At 46.4% G+C, this 16,812-nt stretch overlaps 1 protein-coding gene and 1 long non-coding RNA gene across 2 annotated transcripts in view; both read right to left on the bottom strand.

Moving 5' to 3' along the window:
* Window positions 1–1,214: 1,214 nt before the first annotated feature.
* Window positions 1,215–10,722, bottom strand: EIF4EBP1 (eukaryotic translation initiation factor 4E binding protein 1). Its single transcript, XM_074981695.1, has 3 exons — window positions 10,523–10,722; window positions 3,304–3,474; window positions 1,215–1,634 (listed from the first exon to the last, which is right to left on the bottom strand). Exons 1-3 carry the CDS (start codon window positions 10,662–10,664, stop codon window positions 1,603–1,605), a joined length of 345 nt encoding a protein of 114 aa, XP_074837796.1. The 5' UTR covers window positions 10,665–10,722; the 3' UTR covers window positions 1,215–1,602.
* A 3,360-nt stretch (window positions 10,723–14,082) lies between these two features.
* The window catches only part of LOC142004291 (uncharacterized), a 79,767-nt gene continuing 77,037 nt past the window's right edge, over window positions 14,083–16,812 (bottom strand). Inside the window, exon 3 of the long non-coding RNA XR_012642965.1 lies at window positions 14,083–14,189. This is a non-coding gene — a long non-coding RNA (uncharacterized LOC142004291). The remainder of the gene's footprint in view (window positions 14,190–16,812) is intronic.

Genomic DNA, 16,812 nt, shown 5'->3' with positions numbered 1-16,812 from the left:
AGAGGAACTCTGCTTGGAGATACAATTAGACAAGGGCCTGGAAATAGCTCTAGAGGGATGTTCTGCAACTCAGGGCCAATATCTAAACTGCAGGCTTCTGTTGGGAGCCTGGAGGTCTCCTGACAGAAGTCTGCATTTCAGGAGCATTCTGCCACCATCCAGCTAAGTCTTAGGAGAAGGGGTTTTCCCACCATTTGGCCCTGTATGGCCAGGCCAAATGTCAGGAAAGCCTCTCTCAACAGAACTGTTGGCAGGAGATACGCAAATGCATTGTGCAACATGTGTATCTTTTGCAAAACAGTTTTTCTGCAACCTAGACATAGCCTAAGAACGACGGATGGCTCTCTTGGCATGCCCCAGTTCCCCTGTGACAAGGTGGGGCCCGGGCTGGGGTGTGCATAATCAGGAGGGGTGGAGAAAAGTGGAGCCAGAACCTCAGGAAGAGGTGTGTGAGAAGCTGGGTACGCTGCAGCCTGACACCCTCTGGGGATGTACGTCAAGGTCTCCCTCTCACCACAGATGGGACAGAGAGAGAAATTTGTGACCCACCCCACAGACATGCTTGTGCTCACAGCTCCATGGAAGGGTAACCAATATCCCCAGGTGGCGAGAGTAGAGCCTTGCCCTCTGCCTGGGGCACCAGGTTCCTGCCACACTGTCAGGGAGGGCTACGAAGGCAAGGTAGGGGATGCTATGGGGCGAGAGCCCCAGATGTGCTCTGGACCCAAGTCAACGCCAGAGCAGCTTGACATCATTCAGTTAGTTCAGGTGGCGTGTTGGGAAGCTCCGAGGTCACAGATCAACCGACACTTTATGGGAGGGGAGGAGAGCACCCTCTCCTCTGGTGAAAAGCAAGAGAGGCCTTGTCCTCCGCTTCTCTTCTCCCAGAGCGCACGATCCAGGAGTCGCAGGGTGGGTAGACCCATCTGCTGCAGCATCTGCTGCATTTAGTCCCTCTGATCATAGGCTCGGTTTTCTCCCATTCTGCTGGCACCAGCCAAGGCAGGACCATCCTCCAGCTCACCACAGGGGGACTCCAATCCTCCGGCTCGCTAACTAGCTGCTGTCCTGTGTGGCTTTTTGGAGCACTTATGCCCAGGCCCTTTTATGGAAAACCTGGGTCTCAATCAAGTTTGTGCGACTGCCCTAGAACACCTTTCAGACACAGTAATAGGCAGCCATTTGCTTGACACAGTGAAGACCAAACACCCACATTACTGCATTAATCCCCAAACCTGGAGACCCCAAATGATTTTATTTCTCCTGCTATTACATTTCAGTCACCCTTCCGGTATTGATATAGACCAATTAACAAAGGCATAGAAACTTGAAACAAAACATCATTGAGAGCTTTCCTCCTCTTGCTCTGTTGCCCATCGCCAGCAGGGGCCATATTCCTGGATTTCCACCCATACGAATCAGCTTATGCTGTCAGTCCTCACATAACAGGATGTGTTCTGCTCTCAGTCAAAGCGAGGATTGCCCTTCATAGGAAAGAGCAAGTCACTCAGAAAAGCATGGCTATTCTAGAAGCCTAGCTGGTGGGAGCCCTCATGCTGAGGTCCTGTTCTCCACTGGGCAAACACTCTTAGGGCATATACTTTAGATGTCCATGTCAAATTGAGCTTCCTCACCTGTTGAAAAGAAAGGAGGAGAATGTAGATGCACACTTGTCAATGTGCTACATTAAAGATCAAACACTCAATGCTCAAAGACAGGCAGCCTCATAAGAGCACAGAAGTTTGGACAGAAAAGTGAAGACTGGGGAAAACCCAGCCTGCTTTGTATAGGGATTGAGTCTTGCAAGAGAACTATTGAGAGAAGGCAGCTTGCTCTTTTCTTAGGGGGAAACCAATTTGTTTTTGGTCTGATGCTGTGCTCTCCTGCATAAAGAACACCTCCTCTGCCAGCAGGCACTCTGCCAGTGCACAGCATACAGAGCCCCAAAGACATGATGCATCTGGGGACTCTGATGAGATAATTCCACTCTTCATTTTGAACACTACCCAAAAAAATCCACAGAAACAGAACTATTTTTTACATTTTTCCTATGACACATTTAATCACAGAGGCTCTGTCTACACCGTAGGCTTCTGTCAACAGAAGTTTTGTCAACGAAGTGCGCGTCCAGACTGCAGATCTGTTGGAAAGAGATCTGCCGGTCGGAAGAGTTCTGTTGACATCCCTGTACACCTTGCTCCATGAGGAAGAAGGGGCCTCTCAACAGAGGAGGTTTGCTGACATTTGGCCCTGTGTGGAAGGGCCAAATGTCAGGAAAGCCTCTCTTGACAGAACTGTTGGCAAAAGACATGCGAATTTCACAGCATATTTGCATATCTTTTGCTGCCAGTTTGCAGCAATCTAGACACAGCCAGATATGGATTTCTGTTTGAGACAAGAGGCAAATGTAATTTTAGTCAGCATAGTGCGATGCAATTATTGTTGCATGTATGATTGCTATAACGGTTGCTGCTATTGATAGGGCGCCAGCATAAGCAATGATGTTACTATTCAGCTGACTTGTAGAAGATATCGTTTCACTCACCCTGCCTCTCATATCCTGGCACCAACACAACCACAACAGCACTGCAAGGCATTGCTCTATTATATTCAAAAGGAGAAACTTTTCAGGTTCCAAATTAAGCCAGAAGAGAAACAAATTTTGCTTCAGCTTGCAAAGTGATCCATTTTGATATGAAAATCCAGAGAGCAAGACAGTGACCAAAAGTTACTAGCCCAGTTTTGGTCAATATAAGCTGAATTGGGAAACAACCTAGTTAGTTTTCAGTAGAAACAATGCAATGCAATAAAATTTACAGTCATTGGCCCCTGTGTCGAGACATCTCTGCAGAGGACTGTATAGACCACTAACAATCCCCCTTTCATCCCTATCTCCTTGTGGTGCAAAGATGAAGCACGTTAACAAAGGACGTAACAGGCAATGCTGGGCTGCACCTGCTCTATGGACAAGAGAATCAGCCTCTAGAGCTGTTAATCCAGTAGTATGTTTCACCACAGAAAAAGTAATATGAATGAGACAGAAGGAGAGAAACACTGACAAGATGCCAATCACATCACATAATGCATTATCTGACGGTGCTCATACTTTGGTGATGAGTTTGGTGTAAGAACTATGTCTAACCCCAGAGATATTTTGATTTAGCCGGAAGCCACAATCCACATACAGATCAGTTCCTCCCTAGCTGTGGTAACAATATTCTGGCTCCAGTCAATACAAGTTCATGTATTTTCCAAGGAAAAATGGCAAGTTACTTTCAGGCTTTGCCAGGGGGTGCCACTCACCTATGCCCACCTTCTCTTCATAATTATGGACATGGTTGTTTTCAATTTTCAGCTCCTCCACATTTGGACTGGTAACACCTGGAATGTCTGGAAGGTCACATGGTGAGGTTTTGGCAACTGGGGAATTGCGACATTCCATCAGAAACTTCCGGTCATAAATAATTCTTGTACCTAGCAAGGAAAAATATGACACACTGAGCTTTTAGCATGACCACATATGGGAAAAGCTTATGACCTCTGCAAAACTGGAATTGTATGTAGAGACAGCTACGGAAATTTAAATTAGTATTTTCATCTAGATATCATTCAGCTCTCAACCCACAAGAACACTGTCTCCCCGTGAACACCTAGTTTCAAAGGCCCCATGAAAATACTGTACTACAAAACTAAAGAGGTAGTGGTGGAGGGATGGCGGGGAATCAAATGATCTACAATCCTGAAACCCCACAATTTTTAGCATATACATCAGGAAATTTATAGTGGAAATTAGCTCTTACTTAAGTCAGGTTTCAAATGCTATTAGAGCAGTGCTTTCTGCATAGAGGTTTTGCCATTAGGTGGTCTGGGCTGATTGTCCAGTTCAGAAAACTTAGTTTACATTTGTAAGGATTACATAACTAAATCAATATAAGACAGCTGACTCCCATTTTATTTGCTGCAGATTTTAGTGGTGAATGGGACCTGGCCCTACCGTTGCTGGCCTGTTAGAGCAGAATAAAAATTACGTCTTTAAAACAAACCTGGAGGCAACAGCAGAATTAAGACGACCTGCAGGGATTTAAAAGGAACACTGTGTAGTCAGAGCAACGAAGGGTCCTGTGGCACCTTATAGACTAACAGAAAAGTTTAGAGCATGAGCTTTCGTGAGTTAACTCACTTCTTCAGATGCATCTAACTCAGATGCCGTTAACTCACGAAAGCTCATGCTCTAAACTTTCCTGTTAGTCTATAAGGTGCGACAGGACCCTTCGTTGCTCTACAGATCCAGACTAACACGGCTACCCCTCTGATACTTGTGTAGTCAGAGCAGCCCAAGGCATCTGATATTGGAAAAATATCAAACCAGAGGAAAAAGATCTCTCCAGAGATACAACATCCGTACTATAGAAAGAACTCAAAACAGCATTCCAAGGAGACGGCTGCAATCTCTCTTTTCAGGTTTGGACATTTAATACACTGTTGCCATGCAACCAAATAAGGTAATAGAATGCTCTCCCTCCCTCTCTCTCCCCATGTTCCCAGCTGGTAGTCAACCTGGGTACAAGAAATCAGAGATGATCTCTCAACTGGAATGCTAGGCACACTCATGCTCCAGAGCCTGTCTGCAAAGTCTTGTAACTAGATATTAAATTTCGAGGAAATTATGCTAATGATTCTCTGAGGCATTCAAATCTTTTCAAAACTGAAGAGACCTGTGATTAGTTTCTACAGCTGAGGCAGTAAAATTAAATGAGCATTGTCTCCAATTCAGGCCTACCCTTTGGTACAAGTTCAGTTAATCAGGATTAGGGTAAAGAAACAACCTTACCCTGCAGTTATAGCTGTTGCTAGCTGGAAGATATACAAATTAAGGACAGCGTTCCTAGAACTCCAGCTAGCGTACTAGGTATTCTGAGTACATTTCATAACAGGCTTGGAAGAGCTACACATTCCTGGTTTACATTTATTCACACTAAGTCACATGGCTTGAGTTACTGCTTAGCAAACTAAATAACCCATATACCCTGCTTTGACTTATTGTAACATTTATCTTCCACGGGGATGTGCAGATGTTTAAGGTTCATAAATAGGGTCGTTTCCATCAGGAGAAACATGCAAATGTGAGCAGTTAAAAAAAAAAATCTCACTTTCAATTATGCCTCTTGTAAGAATCATTTGATGAAACAAGCTGCATCAGCTTCTGCCAAGCAATCTTTACTTCCAGCCTCAGGGCAGCTGATTGATGGCTTTGCCCCTCATTTCCAATAGAGCCCCAGCCATGCATGGAGGGTCTGAATAGCAGAAATCGATCGCCTCAATAAGCTTCTGATTGCTTCATCTCTATTAGGGTTCTGCATTGGCATCTAAGACACAGTACAACTGAGCACCGTGTAGCTGGAGGAGGCATCTGGTCCTTGTTAAACTAAATTCATTAAAAGTATGAAATGTACCAGTGATGGCTGTGAAACTGATCAAAGATCTTGGAAGGGAGAAGGAACAAAGAAAATTCCTTGAAACCCGAGGAAACAGACTACTGCTGTACTGACTATTAAGAGGCTTTCTCCAGAATTTGGTATCCTGACCTACTACTTCCCTTCACTATGGCAATGCTTGGAAGTGATGCACAAGTTACTAAACCCTAAAAAATGCCACTGTAACAAGTTTCTGGCTCAGCACTTACTGTCTTTGAAAGTTTAATGTTTCAAACTAGTTAACTGTATGGTCCATGGGCCCAGCCTCCCATTACTTGTGCACCTCCAGCTCCCACTGACTCCCTGGGGAACGCAGGCTCAGGCCCTAATGGTCACAGCCTGCTGTGGCTCCCAAGCATCAGAACTCATTACAAAAAAATTTGATTTCAGCAGCAGCCTTTGGTTTCTTTTAGGGGTCCCTTGGCATTCTTTCTGCATGGCCACACACACTTTATTCTCTCAACTGCCTTTTGGTCAAGGTGGAAAAGGTAACCAGCCAACAAAACTGTATGTATGGTGTAAGTATACTGAACTAGAAGCATGCACAGCAGAGAGGGGCCTTCCCAACCTAGAGCACTCCACATAGAGCAATGGTCAGAAGAGGAACTTCCTCTGCACTGGCAAATCCCTCTGCCAGTGACCAGACTGGTACACACAAAACCACACACTCTCAGGTGCTCATTTCAACTTACAGACAGTAACAGTTTACATGATGTGTTTTTACCTCAGGAAACTGAGCACCTACAGCTGAGCTGGCCAAGGCTCCCAAGCAATTAGCTCACATGGAATTTACCTCAACAGCAATATCCATGTGCCCTGGGTGGTTAAGACAACGATCCAAGATGAACCCTAAGTGGAATAATAGAGACAATAGGCTCCCTAGGTTTAAAAGTAATGACTGTTTTCCCCCACCTCACCACCCAGTCCCTCTCTCTTTTTCATAGTGAGCTCTGATTTATTGTCTCATTTGCAGCAGTCATGAAATAGCTTTTCACTTCCTTTACTGCCACAGGGGAGTGGATCCTTTCCCCTGCTCTGGGATCCCATTTTGATGGGGCTCTTGGAGCACAGGAGGATCCAGTAACAATTCTGCAATGGTGTACCTGTGGCCTGGACTCATTTTGGTGACACCTACAGTAAAAGCCTGGATCTCAGTGAAACAGTCAGGGGTTTTCAATCTACAACAGCAGCTGAATCTTATAGACCCAATGGGAACACCTCTGCCCGAAGATGTGGTAAATCAGTCTCTGAACTCATTCCTGTCAACACTGGTACTCCATTAAGACAAGAAGAGAATCCAGTGTTGATGGGAGAGCAACCTCCATTGATCCTACTGTATGTAAGACACCACAGTAAGTATAGTAACAGAGAGGGAGCCGTGTTAGTCTGTATTCTAACAGAGCAAACCAGCAGTCTTGTAGCACCTTAAAGACTAACAAAATAAATTATTAGGTGATGAGCATGCGTGGGGCAGACCCGCTTGTTCAGATCGGGAGATATGCCATTTCCACTACAGCACTGACGGTTTTATAACACAGGAATCCAAGTACGTTGACTTCAGCTACACTGTTTGAATGGTTCAGGTAAGAATAAACAAGGCCTCAAAAAGAACACTTATATTTACTAAATATGTTCTGGAGACTCTCGCACTCCTTTGGATGACTGGAGGGTGTTCTCCTCATGCCACCAAAGACAGCAAGTTAGACACAGGGAACTCCACTTCCAGAAGTGTATGTGAAGGATGCCACTGGTGCACCTCAGAGTTCCAACTCTAACAGCATCTTTTGTGTACTTGGCTTAACCTAATTCTTGACTCCCACCCCCTTCTGCCCCCCAACTCTCTGATTTGCTCACCTTGATAATTTTTTTTTCTGATTTGTCCACCTTGATTACTATTTTTGGTTCTCTGTGCCTTAAATATTGAGTCTGTTCTGGTCTGGCTATGGTCTGAAGAAGTGGGTCTGTCCCATGAAAGCTCACCTAATAAGTTATTTTGTTAGTATTTAAGTGCTACTTGACTGCTTTTTTGTTTTGATAGCATCACCTCAGGACAAGTTTATACAGGAAGAGCTCATCTTTCCAAGACTGTATGCAGTGGTGCCATCCCACAACCAGAACGGGGGATCAAGTATTTAAGGAAAGCTAGCTTACACATGTCCAATGAACGAAAACATGAATTATTTCCCTTTCTTTCCACAGAATGAAGATTAGTCTATTGCCACAGTGCCTGCTGTAGCTGATAGCTCTGAAGTGTTTCCAAATCAGTGGCCTTTAACAAATCATTCAAAAACTAAAAGCCCACTCATTCTGTAACAGCATTGACATGAGACTAAGTTGACTATTTCAGGAACACAAGTTGGTCTAGTCTCCCATGTTTTTTTTCTGAGAAATCACATTCCAGCATCATCCCAGAATGACTCAACACGACTCCCCAGGGTTCATATTTGGATTTTTTTAATTCATTCACTATCACTCAAGATAAAGGAAGAAAACACATACTGACTTTAATTTGCACTTACGAGAACTGGCCAGATCACAAATAGTCAAGATAATTTTAAACTATTGGGTAAAACTCTCCAAAAGCCACAGGGATGTATTTACCCCTCCAAACTATCACAGCACCAGACTAGGGGCCATGTCTGTCCTACAAGCACTATATAGCACAACTGCAGTGCTGCAGATATATTGCTATGGTGAAGAAACTTGTAAAAGAGAAGAAGGGTTCTGCTGTCACCGTAATCAATCCTCTCAAGAGCGATTCTGCCTTCAACCTAGCAGTGCTTCGGTTGGCTTAACTACATCCCGCAGCCTGAGTGACTAAGATAATTAACATCCCCGTCAGTTTTTATTGCAAGTTTTGTGTGTGTGGTGGTGGGGGGGGGGGTCCTCTGTACTTATAGATCAGGTCTGTATTGGAAATTAGATTGATCTGATGAAGTGGGTCTGTAAAATAAGTCCTGGGTGTTCCATGGCAAAATTAAATTTGCTCCTTTATTCTGAATTGTGTAACTTGATGCATTGTTTACAATACTTCATAGTATACCAGCATACAAACAGTAACATCATCTTAAAGGATTTCAGCTAACCTTTCCAAAGGATCAAGTATTTACATAACACAGGACTGCACTTGAGAATTGTCTCTGTTACTGAAAGCTTACTGAACAGTCTTTTCATAATAATTATTCAACTTATGGATCAGCAGATGAAAGATCAGCGATGCTGATTGGTATTAAGACCTATCAGTATTTCCTTAATAAAAGCTGTTCCACAGATCAGCATTTTTAAAGTGAATTTTGAAGGAATTTTATTTTAGACTGTATTGATAACAGTCTTGCAAAAGAGAGTTTAAACTCCATTGTTAGTCATTATAAGTGTACACTGAGAATACAAACATATGGTAAGAACCAGCCACTATGAAAATGTAAGTTAGTAGATAATAAGCAGAACCAAAGTGCGTTAATAAGTGGAGCTTAACTTACTCTACATTTTCTAAGTCTTAACAATAGGCAAACTATCTAATTCTCTAGATTATCCAAATCTCTGAGAAATTACATAGAAGTCTTGAAAATAAAGGATACTACTATTTTTGAAAGATCTGGTCCATTAATTCTGCACTGATTATCTTTCAGCACTTTCTGAGGACTTAGCTTACTCTTCTAATCCAAATAGCATTTTCATTGCCTTGGATGACATGCTTTACACCTAATTCATAATCCCCTATGAATGGAATGAAACATGCGAGTGACGCATAGAGTTTAAGATTATATATTGAGAAAGAATCAATGGCTCCTTATTTACCTATACTTACAGCACTACTACTGCAAGAGACACCTACCTATATGAATTCCTATTGCTTGTGTTTTCAGAGAACAAAATGGATGCCTAGTACAACTGAAACCAAGACCTTCAGTTTGTGTATCCAACCTCTCAGACTAACCCCATTGTTTTTAAGAGACACCAGCTTAAGCTTCATGCTTCCATTTGATTTTTTGAACTGCTGATATTACATATAAATGTTAAGTTCATTTGACATGTAATATTGATAAAAATCTATTATTTACATCATGCATTTGACAGAACTTTGAATATAGTCAATTTCACTGTTCTGCTGCTGGATTCTTTCATACTGCAAGAGGGAATAAAAATGTTTTTAAATTATGGAAAAGCAATGGCAAAACTACAGACTGGCAGGAGCTCAGAGCTGCAGTAACCAGGACTTGCTACTCATGTGCACCACAGCATATTCGGCAGCGCAGGCACAGTCTCACACTAGCTTAAACTGAGATAAATGTTTCAAGAGACCTGTTTCAACTGAGCTGTATGTGGCCACACTATTCCCAAAACTGACTAGATTTCACATTGACAGGTACTTCCAAAGCCAAATGAGCCAAACTACTACAGTATCAGCGATGCTCAGGTAGAGAAAGTTTTACAGCACTACAGCCACTCCCACTGAAGACTGGCTCACAATCAGGGGCAGAATATCAACGGGGGGCGGGGGGGCGAGCCTGGGACGACACAGGAATAAGTCTCGCCCCTGCCCCCAATATATTATGTGTAGTTACACACCAAAACAACAGTTGCTATTGACAAATGAGGCGACGCTTCTTTTGTTCCATCAAAATGAATTGTTGAAACAAAATGGAGTAATGGAGCCGGGCGGGGGGGCTCACGCCTGGGGGCGGGAACTGCTGTTTCTACCCCGATGTTAACCCGCCACAGCTCACAATGTGGTTTCTGCTTCAGACCCCTACGGACCGTGACACTACAGCGGAAGAGCGGACAAGTCCGGCGGCTCCTTCCCGGGGAAGTGCATCACCCCCCGCCGGGCGGCACAGGGCTTGCACGCCGCCCCACATCGGTGACCGCCGCCCCACCGCTCGCACGCAGGGGGAGGGAGCCGCTACTCTAGGGCCACCGCCACGGCAGGGAACTCGGTCCGCAGACTTCGCCCCGCGACCGAGCGCCCGGGAGGTGGGGCAACGAGCGCCGGCCCCGAGCCTCCCCCAGGGCAGGAGCGATCCGGCCACGCCCCCCCGACAGCTTACCGCCCGGCGTGGTCCCGAACACCGTGCCCCCCGGCGTGGTGCTGTAGTCGCCGGGCGGCAGGGGCGCCCCGTCGGGCAGGCTGAGCCGCTTGGCGGGGATGGCCCGGCTCGGCGTGTGACCCTGGCGGCAACTCCCGGACATGGCGACTTGGGGCTACCCACGCGCCGCGCCGCGCCCCGCCGCGCCACCCCGCCCCACCCCGCGCGACCCCCGGCCGCCACCCCCGACCCGGAAGCAGGCGGTAGGGGCCCACGCCCCTTCCGCTCCCTACGGTAACGGCGGCGATCTCCGGCCCCGCCCACTAACCAGGCCCCGCCCCTCCCCATCCCATTGGCAGCTCCTTTAACCCCTCCCACCCCTCCTCATCCCATTGGCTCTCCCTCAGCCACTCCCCTTCCCTCTCCTCTTAACCGCACCCCACGCCTTCTTCATCCGAGCCCTCCCCACCTTTCCTCCCTGCCCCTCCTCCTGCTCGTCCTACCCCACCCCACCACCCCAGCCCTTCCCCTTCCTCCCTGCCCCTCCTCCTGCTCGTCCTACCCCACCCCACCGCCCCAGCGCTTTCCCCTTCCTCCCTGCCCCTCCTCCTGCTCGTCCTACCCCACCCCACCGCCCCAGCCCTTCCCCTTCCTCCCTGCCCCTCGTCCTACCCCACCCCACCGCCCCAGCCCTTCCCCTTCCTCCCTGCCCCAGCCCTTCCCCTTCCTCCCTGCCCCTCCTCCTGCTCGCCCCACCCCACTGCCCCAGCCCTTCCCCTTCCTCCCTGCTCCTCGTCCTACCCCACCCCACTGTTTCCAGTCGCTTCTCCCCCCAGCTTGTCCTCATCCCCCTGGCTGCGCCTCCCCCCATGCTCCCTTCCTATGGCCCTCTCCCTCCCCATTCCCCTGGCTCCCCCCAGTTCCCTCCCCATGCCTTGCTGCCCCCTGCATCCCACTGTTCCACACCCCTCATCTCCCACTCACCCTCGCCCTGTGCAAGTGGGATGTATGGCAGCCTTCTGCCACCTTACGCAGTCCTTGCCCCAGGAAGTTTTGTAACCCAGACTGCCAGGCAAGATAAACAGGGAGGAGGAAAGAATTCGCCTTAAGCACTATGTAGGGAAGCAACTCTCAGCATCCCTGTCACTGCTGTGGGTCTCCGTTTGTTTGATGGCAGAGGGGTTAATAAAATACCTCTGGGACAAAGGGTCTCTGCAGGGTTCCTTCTACTGTTTTCCTTCCATGTGTACCAAGGTGTGTGAGGATGTGCACCACCAATAGAAACACAAGCTGTGGGTGGTTGTGGATGCTCCACTAGCCAGCTGGGTGGCCCCACAATCTCTCCTGGCTGGCTGGCCAAGCGCTCAGTTTACAGGGAATGCTGGGTCTCTGCTTGGCCTGTACTGCGCTCCCACGCAGAAACAAAACATGGTTTGGGACACTTTTCCCATCCCACCCTAAAGAAAGGGCAGTAGTTGTGTCACCATGTTCAGACTCTTGGTTCCCAGCATCTCCATTCAGCAAGGTTCTTATGGCTTACTTCCATCCTGAGAAGACAACCAGAGCAAGGGTGGCCCTCCCTGGGTGGCCTTGAGCCCCACTCACAAATTTGTCCAGTGACAGATTTCACAGCCTGCTCTTTTGGGCACCTGGCTACTAATGAGTGTCACAAATGTGTGAATCTGTGTTCATGCTGGATGTCCACCTGTAGAGGTGACGGGAGGAAGGCTGAAAGAAAACATCACAAATGGTGCTTTCCGGGATCCATGGTTCAATATCAGGATCATATGGAGTAAAGCAAATGCCACAATGAACAGAAGACAGCAACAGTGAGCTGTACTTTATGCTGCACTCACCACCACAGTGTATAAGTGCTCAGCTTCAAAGTTGCTCCAAATATCTTTGATTCTAGAGGTGGGCTTCCAGCTAGCAAGAGTAGAGCGGTCATTAAGCACTGCAATAAATTGCCTAGAGGGGCTGTGGAATCTCCATCACTGATAATTTTTAAGAGCAGGTTAGACAAATACCTGTCTGGGGTGGTCTAGACTGTAGAAAACATTTAATCCTGCCATCAGTGCAGGGTACTGACCTGGATGACTTTTCCACGTTCCTTCCAGTCTTTCAAGTCTATGATTCTGTTCTATGATTATATGAACGTCCTTGGCAGCTGCAGACCTACCATAAGAGCCTGATCCTTCATGGGGCTGAGTTATCATTGGGAGGGAGAGTGTTTAGAACGTCTCAAGAAGCTCCTACCACCTTCCATGATTGGGGTCTTGACCACAGGTTGCTCCAAGAGCTGCACAAACTGTTTCACACAACCCCCTCCCTTTTTTTTAAATCAAAAAGGGAGTTCTTCTCAAAGCAAAAAAAAATGCCGCTTTCCCACTTGGGTTAGGTTTGCAATATTCTGTTTTTTCAGTTAAAAACTGAAATCTGGGAAGTGTTTAGACCCCCCCCCCCTTCTTTTCCCCCATATCTCTTCCCTGCTTCCATTATGGCATCAGACAAGGGGGAAAGAGAGGAAAGAGAGCAGACGGGGAAACCTGAAAATGTTTAATTGCACATTTTGAAAAAAATATTTCTGAAAAAAGAGACCAAATGTTAATTTCTGACAAAAACTATTATTATTTTTCTGCTCTCATTTTTCTGTTGCTGTGTCGGGAATGGTGCGTTTCATGGCCAGTGAGTGCCTGTTATTAAAAGTTGATTATATTGCTACAGTTAGCATTTTCATGATCTTTGCAACTGAAGGATGGGAGCTGGTGTTATGGGGCCATGCTCTACCTGCCAGGGAGGAGCAGCTGTGAATATGAAAGTGGGGAATCCTGTAAAATGTTAAATCCAGTATAAAAAAGAATGTCTTGCTCTTAGCATTTTGAATCAATAGATCTTCAAGTGCTTCATGAAGAAGGTCAGGGTCATCATCCCCATTTTACAGATGGGTAAACATTGGCATGCACTCAGTAAAAAGTGAAACAATACATGAAACTACGTTGAGCAGATATAAATTTTGAATTGTGGTTTTTCTCCTGGGTGCAGTTGGCAGCTGCTCCAGTGGACCTATTTCATGTTATAGTTTGTTTTTTGAAACAAAAAGCAGTCAAGTAGTGTATAGACTAGCACGGCTTACTCTTTGTTTTTTGAGTTTAAGATATCTACGTTTGCATGTAGGCATGTTAGTATGTATACATATGTGTGTTAGCATGAATGGGAGCATGAGTACTTTTGTGCATGGACATACAGGTATGTGTCTTTTGGGTGTAACTGTGTTGTTATTGAATTTTATTCATTACCATGTATGGATGTAATGCACCAGCTATGAGTAGCCATGGGTAAGTCTGCAGTTTTACTTGGTGTCTGCGTTTCTATGGATTAAAGCTGTCCTCGATGACTAAAACAAGCAGTGTTTGTCCCTTGGAGCAAAGTCACCCATCCTGTGGCCAGTCATTTGGCAGCATGCAGTCTGGAAGACCACCCTTCCACCGCTCCCATTCCAGTGAAGTCTCTTCTCACCAAGCTGCATTTCCACCTGCATGCCCCCTGCTGGGCTGCTGGCACTTTAGCAGGCTGATGAAAGTTGGCCACATGGTTGCATGCATGCAAACATAGTAATTTGTTAAATCTGTGCGACGCAGCTGGTCTGGCACCTTCTTACAGCTCTCCCGGCTGGCTTGCTGGATGGCAGCTGTGGGGCACAAAGGTCATTAGGAAGTATGGAGATGAAGATTCCCAAATGACAGCTCAGCTATGACAAGGGAAAGGTGTTAGCTACTGTCTGTCACCCTTGGAAATGGCTTTGCCTTTATGTCTTGACCGATACTGTTTTAAAGGGAACATACATGCATATCAGCAGATGCTGTCCTAAAACTGTAAAAGGCAATTACCAAAACCTCAGTCCTGTAGCACCTTAAAGACTAACAATTTTCTTGTGACGAAGTGGGTCTTACCCACAAAAGCTCATTTTCTAACAAATAAAATGGGAAGTCTTTAAGGTGCTACAGAACAGCATGGGTTTTTTTTGTGTGAAGCTACAGGTTAACACGGCAACACCTCTGAGACTATTTACCAAAAAACTATAATAGGCAAACTGACCTACAGAATAAACCTGAAAAGTCCATCCGTCTCTCCGTCCTTCCTTCCCTATTCTACAAAGCAGTGCAGCTTTAGTTACACCAGTACAGCTAACATGGTACAGGTTGGACCTCTCTGATCCAACATACTGGTGATCTGATTGGTCCTGAACAAGGGGATTTGCTGGACCAAGGGAGGTCCCATGCCACTGTTCCCAATCCCAGCCCACACTGACTCCCCTACTCCCAGCCTCAGCCTCACTGCTGCCAGCCATAGCTCCAGCCCTGAGGTTGTGGGCTCTGACCCCAGCCCTGGCCTCCCTGCCATCAGCCATGGCTCTGGGCCCACTGCCACTGGCTCTGGTCCTGGCGATGCCAGCTCTGGCCCTGCTACCACCAGCTCCTGGCCCAGGGGTCTCTGATCCAGAAACACCTGTGGTCCCACCAGACCACAGATGTTGCCAGAGCAGAGAATCACAGTTTTTAGAGGAAAGCAGCAGAAATGTAGCACTTGAAGGTCTAACAAAATGATTTATTCAGTGATGAGCTTTTGTGGGACAGACCCACTTCTTCAGATCCATCATTTTGTTAGTCTTTAAAGTGCACCATTTCCACTGCTTTGTTTTGTTGGAGTACAGACTAACACGGCCACCACTCTGTTAGTTTTTAGAGGTACAACCTTGTGCATCCCTCTCCTGTGCAGGCAGTCATGTTGGTATGTTTATATGTGCGACAGTAGTTCTATACATGAAGCGGAATAACCATACTGGTATAACAAGAAGTCCTGTGGCACCTTATAGACTGACAGATATTTTAGGACTTCTTGTTGTTCTCAAAGATACAGACTAACATGGCTACCTCTCTGATACATACTGATATAAGCTACCTTTTTGTCGCTATCCTTGCGTCCATTCCTGTTTTTTGTTTTGTTTTGTTTTGCTTTTCAGCATAAGTATTTTGGTAAAAAGCCCCCCAAATGTGTAAACTCTATCAGAGAAACTTTCAAAGGCAGACCAGACCTCAGAGGGAAGAGGGCTAAGGGTCTGACTATCCCTCGGGGCCTGAGTCTCATTCTTGCATACCCAGAGATGATGTGAGAAGTGTCTCCAGCCAGCGGCAGGACATGTTTGTGTGTTTGGGCTGTGGTACATATACACAACATGCAGGAATGTGGGCTGGGCAGCAGAGTTTATCAAAGGTACATGTTGTTTTTCTTGAAAACACTTTTTAGAAAGGAAATCCAAAGTATAAGAAATAAACTGAACCTGCAGAGCCTGTCCCCGCAGCCAGGGAAAGCACAACCCCATCATGGTGCAGCACTAACAGCATTGCCTTGTGAGTGGCTGCACTTCTTTCTTTCACAAGTGATGGAAGGGCAAGATCCCCCTTGCAAAACTTTTTTCAGCTGGGCTGCTTTCTGTGCCGGTGGTTGTCACATGGGGCAGAAGGGCTGTTGTGCCCTGAGGCATCAGATAAACTATTGAACAGTGGTGCTGGTAAATTCATTATGGCAAAGAAATGGGAGATTGCGAGAGCATTTTTATGATAATTTATATTGCACCCACGATGTGCCCGGCACTTTAGAGACAAACAAGAAGTATCGCTGTGCCAAAGAGCCTATGGTCTTACAGCCTAATCCTGAAAACTCAGGCCTTTTTGGACTGATCCACTCTTGCCCTGCACCTCTTAAATCACGTAAACCAATGGAAAGTGGATGTAATGGCTACCAAAGGAGAATGTTAGCATTTTTACCCCACTCTGAACTAGTGGCAAAGGCTGCCATGCTGAGTCAGATGACATTCACCCTGGTGCAGACATGCAGTTCAATCACTACTTTGGCCCTGGCCAGGAGGCCTTTAGGGGGAGGTTAAGTGATTCAGAGGCCCTGCATGGGAGTGACTGTTTCCTTCATGGCTCTGGGAGCAAAGATATCCCCTTGGCTTTGCATCAGCAGCTCAGCAAGGCTCAATTTCCAATGTGTGGTGTGACAGTGCCCCCAACCGACCACACAGCCAAACGGCCTCTGTGTACTCGCCCCTGAACAGTGAGTCATCTGACTCACGATGAAGCGGGTCTTTGCCCATGAAAGCTTATGCTCCAAAATATCTGTTAGTCTATAAGGTGCCACAGGACTTCTTGTTGTTCTTTTACAAATATTCAACAGACACACCTTTCTCTTCCGCTGCAGACACAAATACCCATCATCACCGCAGGGCCTGTGACATGACATGACCCAGA

This window comes from Carettochelys insculpta, chromosome 31 (genome assembly GCF_033958435.1).
Source record: "Carettochelys insculpta isolate YL-2023 chromosome 31, ASM3395843v1, whole genome shotgun sequence".
Classification (NCBI taxonomy): Eukaryota; Metazoa; Chordata; order Testudines; family Carettochelyidae; genus Carettochelys; species Carettochelys insculpta.
This window is presented reverse-complemented; position numbering and strand designations above follow the sequence as displayed.